Here is an 8,106-nt window from a genome sequence, read left to right on the forward strand (position 1 = left end):
ATAAAAAAAATGCTATAACTGCAAAAGTAATATGAACCCTAGGGTTGTGTTGTTTTATTGCTAAAAGATTGTTGGTGGCTCAATTTGTATTGTTTTCTTCATGTGTTATGAAGCCTGAGTTTTCAGAATTTGAGCTAATCTTTCATCCGTAGAGGAAGATTCCTTTGACGTATGGTCGCGTCGCGTGTGTTGGCTGCCTTGATTTGTCTGTATGACCGTATCCAAGGGTCTCCAGAAATGTAGATTGCTTATAGTTCCTGGTTATTTGGCCACGTTTTAAATTTAAGTTGGTTTTTGATCTTTCTTGTGTTCGGGTTTTGGTTCTGATCCTCAAGTATTAGTTCTCTTTGTTTCTGTATCTTTGTATGCATCTCCAATTCTCCTTTACGGTTTAGTCTCCAAAGAACTCTGCGTCTCTGCCGGCTATATATTTTTAGGGATTCAATATAAAAATTTAGATGGAAAAAACTGCAAACAATGATGTTAAAAGTTTATATATATAAGTTCATGTGGTTTGAAGGCAGACCTCATGGGAGAGTCAAGGCACATAAGGAGAAGAAAGAGACTAAACACGATCAATAAAGGTTTTGATCGAACATTTACAAACATATCTCTAGTTTTCTTATCGTAAATAACGAATAAGATAAGAAAGCACGACGAAAAAAATTACAACAAATAAAAGGCTTTACAAATTAAAGTAAATTATTTTTAAGTTTGAAAAAACATACATAGCCCAAACAGAATGTAAAGTACAAGTTATATAAAAAAATTTATGTAATATTCCAAATTTTTATGTAATATAAAATTTTTAATAATTGTTTTGTCATTTTAGATTATTAAAGTTTGATAATTGTTAAACATAAATTAAAAAATTATTATTTAAAAGATTGAGTAACCTTCTTTGGGTTCTCTAGTAAATGAATGATTTTGCAAAAAATATTCTTAGGGTTGCTTTACTCCACTAATGATGCTCTTAATGTTTCTTTAAATTATTGATTTCTTCTTCCACTTTGTTTATTATTTTCAGTAAAAAACATACTAGTATTATTTTAATGTACGCGAAACAACATAAACTGATGTTAACCTTAAAACAAAACTTAAAACTACAACAAAACCTACGTCCATATCGATTTCAGGTTCTCTTTTCGTCTACCTTGTTTCCATCCACTTTACTTAGTGTATAGTAGCTACTAGCTAGTCCCGATCTCATTCCAATTTATAATTTTGTAAAATATTTTGATATTTTAATTTTTTCACGTATACCTAAAATGAAAAAAAAAATTCCGACATGTAATTAAAATATTTGTATTGGTGTAATACTGTAATAACTGTTTTGATTTAATACCATTAAAATCTCATACATACGCCAACATGTAGTGTGTTTTACATAGCCACCAATAGCCAGAAGAGGATAGAGGAAGCTCGGCAAAAACTAGACCTCACCATGTCAAGTTCATCAGCAAAGTTAAAACAGGCCTATAGGGATGAAGAGGAGTTCTGGAAGCAGAGAAGCCGACAATTGTGGTTTGACTCTAGGGAATAAAAATACTGGTTACTTCCATGCTATCACAAAAGGGAGGAAAACTGTTAATAAGCTCTCAGTTCTAGAGGACGATGGATGATGACGGTCATGCATGGTATGAAGAGAGGAAATTCTGGAGGTAATAACGAACTACTATGACAACCTGTTCCAATTTGCTGGATCATATGACACAACAACGGTACAAGAAGCATTGATGATGCACTCCTTGCCAAAATAAGCTGGAGAATATTGACAAAGCCCAACTGCTTGCTAGCTAGAGTCCTCCTTAGAAAATACTACTACAAAACGCCTTTCCTAGAAAGCACTCCCCCGCCTTCTACCTCACATGACTTGAAAGGCATCTTTATTGGCAAAGAGCTCCTGAAGTCACAGTTGGGTAAGGTAATTAGTAATGGGAAAGACACCCTTATCTAGAAAGATCCTTGGATCTCTCTTACCTCCCCAACGGTGCCAATGGGACCAGCTCCTCAAGCCACTGCTAACCTCGAGGTTCATCATCTTATCTCCCATGAGACACTGGATTGGGATAAAAGAAAAATTATGCAAATCCTCCCAGGCTATGCTGACCAAATCCTCCCAGGCTAAGTAAATTGGATGGGAAGGATGGATATGCTTGGCTTTCCACATCCTTCGAAATCTACTCTACAAAGTCTGGATATTATAAGAGTATTGTCCAGAATCCGACCTCTACCCTGATACAATACACGACCAAAGATTTTCAGTGGAAAGAATACATCTGGAATATCAAAACTTCCCCAAGATCAAGTTCTTCCTATGGAGAATGATGAGAGAAGCTTTACCTGTAGGGGAGAATCTCAGGGCGCGGCAAATCAATGTGGCGGCTTGTTGCCCCTTCTGTGGCGAAAGAGAATCCACAACTCACTTGTTCTTCACTTGCTCTTTCGCAAAATAGATCTGGGAGCAGGCTCCGCTGAAACACCCAATCCAATCAAATCTCTTATCACAACTACAGAGGCGTATGAAACGTTACAGCAGAGTATTTGCTTACCACCAACCGGACTTGGACAGGAACCTCCGTTCCCTTGGATCCTTTGGAAAATCTGGACCGCTCGCAACCATCAAGTTTTTGAAAAACACCATGACCCACCAAATGAGACTCTACGGTTGGCAATCACCCTAGCTCGTGAGTGGCAAGGGGCACAAGCACCAGTGGAAGAACGGAACGTCATTCGAAGGACCCCTAGACAACAATTATTGGAACGAGATGTAACCCTTGGATTCTTCGATGCTTCCTGGGATCGATCATCGAGATCTGCAGGCCTGGGATGGCATTTCTCAAATCTTGCCTCTAATACCCAAAGATCCGAATCCATCCGGATGACTCATGTGGGTTCACCGCTTCGGGCAGAAGGACTCGCCTTACTCAAAGCCTTGACACAAACATCAGATCTAGGCTTCTCAAAACTCTCTTTAGCTTCAGACTCGACTCAATTAATTGAAGCCAGCAACTCGGAGACTCCTCACAAAGAGCTCCATGAGATTCTACACGATATCCTAACTATCTCTTCTACTTTTCAAGAACTTTCTTTTCGATTTATTCCCAAAGAGCAAAATAAGAAAGCTGATGCTCTAGCAAAAGCGATCTTAAAAGACTCCACTTTGTATGTGACTGTTCAAATTTAAATGAAATGAATTGGATTGAAAAAAAAAAAAAGTATCGTGTTTTACATAAGATTCAAAAAAATTCAGTTATCATAACGACAAACATATATATATATATATATATATATCGATTTAAATATATCAATTTATATGTAGTGAAATTTAACATTTGTAAACTATTGCATTACTTCTGAAACTCGTAGCTAGTAGCTAGCTATAAATTTAAGATATTATTGTAAATTATTATTTTTTTGCTATGTACGTGCGAGTAAGAAGAAGAGGGGATGAGGATGACTATAGGAGAGGCAACAGTTGGAAAAAAGGGATATCATTTCAATGTTAAATGGACCAATTATTAGAAGTTCAAGTTCAGCCTAACGAAGCCTATATCAAATTAGGAAACTCGGGTGAAAAGTAAAATCAAACATCATTCTGTTTTAAATTCCAACAAGGTAAAATATATGTAACACGTCACGCGATAGATTTGTGACAATATAGTCGATGGTGATATCCAGAAGCAGTTTTGAATGTTTGTGAAGTGTGCAACTGCACATACCAAATTTCGTAAACACACTTAATTATGAGCGGTTGAAGAAACTGATCGAGTTTAAGCTTTGTATGTAAGAAAAAGACAATTTTGATAAAATCATGAGTTCGCTACTGATTATTTTTTAATGGTTACATAGGTTTAAATTAGTCATTATTCTGTATAATATAAGGCCATTATTGGTTTTGTACATGGACAAACAAACTTTATGAACCATCCTCCTTGATAGTTAACTCTCTTAAAAAATTACGACCGGCGATCATCTTGACTCTCTAAAATTGTGATGTTGAAGCTCACAAGCAAATGCATGTTGAATAATAAAATATTGTTACTAATTTTTATAGCAATTTTTGACACAATAGTTATGGTTTTCAACATATAATTAAATTATATATGACTAATTATCTATGACAATAGCAAGTGAGTTTTTAGGTCATGGGAAGTGTTCGGACATTCTAAAAATTGTGCTTCTTTTAGCTTTTTAGTTCTGTTCCATTTGGGGAAGAAAACAAACAAAATTTCCTCGGCAAATGTATGAGCTTCGTCCATAATTCCTCGTTTGTGATAATTTTTTTAAAAAATATATAAAGAGAGGATAGATTGTGGATAACTAGTTGATCCTTATGAAAAAGATAGGTATCTATATGTTTTACTAGAAGTTAGTACATGCATGTTTATGAAAAAGATAGGTATCTATATGTGTTGATAAGTTTTTGGATCCTTTCTTGTTTATGATGCTATGCACTTATGCTTATATGTATGTATCATAGAGATTAGCTTTTTCCTCTACGTTCTTGTTTTGTTTTCCGCTGTTTCATTAGTTGATATTTTGAAAACAACTAACACAATCAAGTTGTTGGGTGAGTAAACTATCAATATAGCAATGTTTTAAACTGGAAAGTATCATCAATATTATAAACTACGTCTCCTTATCTATATCGTTCATAGATTAAGCTAAATCCAAAATCAATAAGCATCTTATCCGAATTAAACTTAGTAGACTTCTACCAAAAAAGTACTAAATCTAAACATGTTGGAAATCAATATAAAATACAAAGTTATAGATTTTAAGATTGATAGAGATATGTTTAAGTTCAATATTTCTGTTTTCTTCTAAATATCAAAAATATGGTTGAACATTTCAGAACTTATTATGTTTGACCTATTAATAAATCTGGCATTTAAACATATAATTGGATTTTGAAGAACTTTCTATTATAACATTTTTCTTAAATATTATTAAAATGAAATTAATGTTTTATATCAAGTTCTATTGACATCTATAGATCTGTTGTAGATTTTTTGTACATTCTCTAAAAGAAAAAAATTGGCGTAGATACTACACAAAAAAAATCCATTTTCGACTTGTTTTTTTTAATAAATCAAGTCATTGGAAAACGTTTTTCATAAATAGATTTTGGAATAAATATAGTCGAATGAAAAAGTAATCGGAAATTTCTAACCCATAAAAAAAGTAAAGTCAAAAAGTATTCGAGCATGTATCAGTACAAATTTCTGATCAAATAATTTATTAAATTAAAATATATTAACAAATTATACTCGCATTTACTAATTTTCATGGCGATCTTAATAAAAACTAGCACTCCACAACTCTTTTTTTCACAGCCAATTTTCCAAAATTGTCTCTGCACCAAATATCAAAACACATACTTTACAGTTTACAATTGAAACCCAAAAGACTTATGTATAGTAAGGGTTTATTTGTTGTTCTTGTTAAGAATCACAGTTTACCTTCAATGATGAATCTAGATCCCATTGACCCAAGTATGGTATAGGTTTTTTATTGAAATTATGCTAATATATAACTTAACAAACTTTTGAGTGATAGACTACTATACTAAAACTCCATAACAAATGCATCGTCCCATAGTTTTTCGAATACTATTATAGTCACTTAATTTTAGCTAGTGACAATTATCATTCATCGCTGTCGTGACATTTTTTAGTGTCCCAAGTTTTATTGGCTGCAAAAACGTTATATGAAAAAAAAATGGACCACTTCAACCTTATTACTAATAGTTACAAATTTTTCAATTATGAAAGTAACACACAAATTAATTAGTGGAATCTGAGACATTAATGTTTTGCTTTTGGATCACGTGGGACAATGAGTTTTTTCGGTTACTTCTAACTTCGTTCTAACTTGTAACCAATAATTGTAATTCTAAATTTGTTACAAAGTCACGGAATCCTTAGCGTGTCAAAGGTAAAGATTTAGATTATTGCTGTTTCAGTATGTAACGACAATATAGATAAATAACATTTGAAACAAATTGAATGTTGTTATATATAATAAAGTTTGTAATAAACACACATGAAAGTGGTACATTACCAACATTTTAAACTTTTATTTTATCACGTCACGATAAACTCATTACGGTAATAGAAATTGGACTTCTTTGTTAATATCATCATCTGCTACAGTTTATAAATAATTTAGAGAATCATTACTAAAACTAATAATAATCACGCTAAAGAAGCCAACACCACTAAAATAATCAATATGAGTAACTTAAACTAGGGGGTTGCATTACAATTGCGATCAGGAAACTTGTTCTTTCAACTGATTCTCGCTCACGAACGTTCCATGGAAACCGTAAGGTACCCTCTCCGGCAGACGCACCGCAGCGACTTGCTTCATATCCTTTGCGTCAACCACGACAAACTCGGACTCGTTTCTTTCTTCGTCCCTCACAAACCCCAGAACATAACCTTCGTCTTCTCCATCTTTTTCTGGTACAAAATACGGTTCGCCACCAAACCGGCCTGGTCCGTAATTGAACTTTGTCACGGTACCGTTTTCAATATCTACCTTAGCGATGCCACTGCATTTAGGCCAAGGATCAGCTATTGCCAAGTAAACGAACCGGTTTTGCCGTCCCACAAAACTTCGGTTTATTTGACCCGCTTCTAAATTTATCCCGGTTACAATAACTCTCCGGTTCGATTCTTTTGTCCGCATGTTTAACCGGATCTCACTTAACTCAATCCGGGTTGGTTCTCCTGATTCACTGAAAATCGTGTCGGGTGGACTCATACACGACCCGAGTACGACAATAACCGGATCTCCATCTTCGGTTCTCTCTTCCCACGCGTTCCATAGATGGAAACAGAAACAATCTGGTACGTCGACCCAATTTATACCCGACCCGGTCTGATCCTGCTTTGACAAAACCCCAAATCTTGACATTTTCTCTTTTTCATAGATAACCGGTGACCCGCCCCGAATCATTTCGGTTAATTTGAATACCATTTGCTGATCCGGTATAACGACAAAATTCTCGGTTATGGCGAAATCATGAATCATCGTTGGTTCAGGGAGCGTGATGTCCACGTCACGTGTCTTTTTCCCGCACGTGTCGAATTTAAGATACCTGAGATGAGGTTTCCTCAAAACGTTGTAGCTCAGCGTGTGCAGATCACCTGTGGTAGCGTCCACCTTAGGATGCGCTATCACTGAGAAGTCGACCTGATCGTCGAACCCGAACCGTCCGATCGTCTCGAGGTCTCCTTGACCGTCGATCTTCACTTGGTAAGGGAGATCATCTTCCGACATGGCTAATAACCTCCCGTTGAAGAAGACAAGACCGGCGTTGGCTACACCCATGCCACGTGTCCCGTCCACGAGACCGATCCCAGCTCGAGCCGCGAAGAGAGCGAGTCGAGCTAGACCGGAATGGCCGTGAAGCTCGCCGATTGGTTTAGGAAAAACCGATCTTCCAAGCTTGGTTTCTTCAACAAGCCGGTTCGTTTTAGTGTACCGGCAGCTGTAACTAACCTGGTTATCAGAACCGATACTAACGGCGTGAATCATTCCGTCACCGTCAAACAAATGGTGTCCGGCTAACGGTGGAAACATAGGGTTAGCGCCGTTACGCACGTAAACTCCTCGTAGACAAGAAGGAATCTGACCAACGACTTCTAAACCGTTTTGAACCGGACATTCTTGAACCGGAGCGAAGTTACCTGATAATTGAACCGCTGGATCGGTCGGTTTAGGAAGCGGTCGATTCTGCTCCATCGGTATGACGATAGAGGACTCAATCTTGTCGAGCATCGTAGCCGCTAGCTTCTGGAGAGGGTTTAAGTTTGGATGGGTTGGTTTGAGCTTAACCGGTGGTGGCGTGACCGGAGATTTGAAGAGAGGAGGGAGATCAGGAAGTGTTGTTATCTTGAAAGGGTTGATAAGAACTCGTCGGGAGATGTTTACATGTTTGGTTTGTGGAAGTAAGTGAGAAGAAGAAGAAGTCTTCGAACGAAGAAGATCAGAACGAAGAGAGTGTTGCATGGTGGGTTAATTTGTGAGCGACCTTAGCATAAACATGAAAAGTATTGTCACGTTTTATAAGTAAATGTTTTTTTTTTTTTTTTG

At 36.3% G+C, this 8,106-nt stretch overlaps 1 protein-coding gene across 3 annotated transcripts in view; it reads right to left on the reverse strand.

Annotated features, from left to right (window-relative positions):
- Positions 6,109–8,106, reverse strand: part of LOC104746918 (9-cis-epoxycarotenoid dioxygenase NCED6, chloroplastic) — a 4,052-nt gene continuing 2,054 nt past the window's right edge. Inside the window, exon 2 of one of the 3 annotated variants that reach the window (XM_010468467.2) lies at positions 6,109–7,433. In XM_010468467.2, the coding sequence (XP_010466769.1) occupies positions 6,277–7,433 (1,157 nt within the window). In that variant the 3' untranslated portion in view covers positions 6,109–6,276. Of the gene's footprint in view, positions 8,101–8,106 lie in introns of those variants that run through there. The other 2 variants (XM_019237400.1, XM_010468466.2) reach the window with 2 other exon arrangements.

The sequence above is a fragment of the Camelina sativa genome, chromosome 15 (assembly GCF_000633955.1).
Source record: "Camelina sativa cultivar DH55 chromosome 15, Cs, whole genome shotgun sequence".
In the NCBI taxonomy this organism is placed as follows: domain Eukaryota; kingdom Viridiplantae; phylum Streptophyta; class Magnoliopsida; order Brassicales; family Brassicaceae; genus Camelina; species Camelina sativa.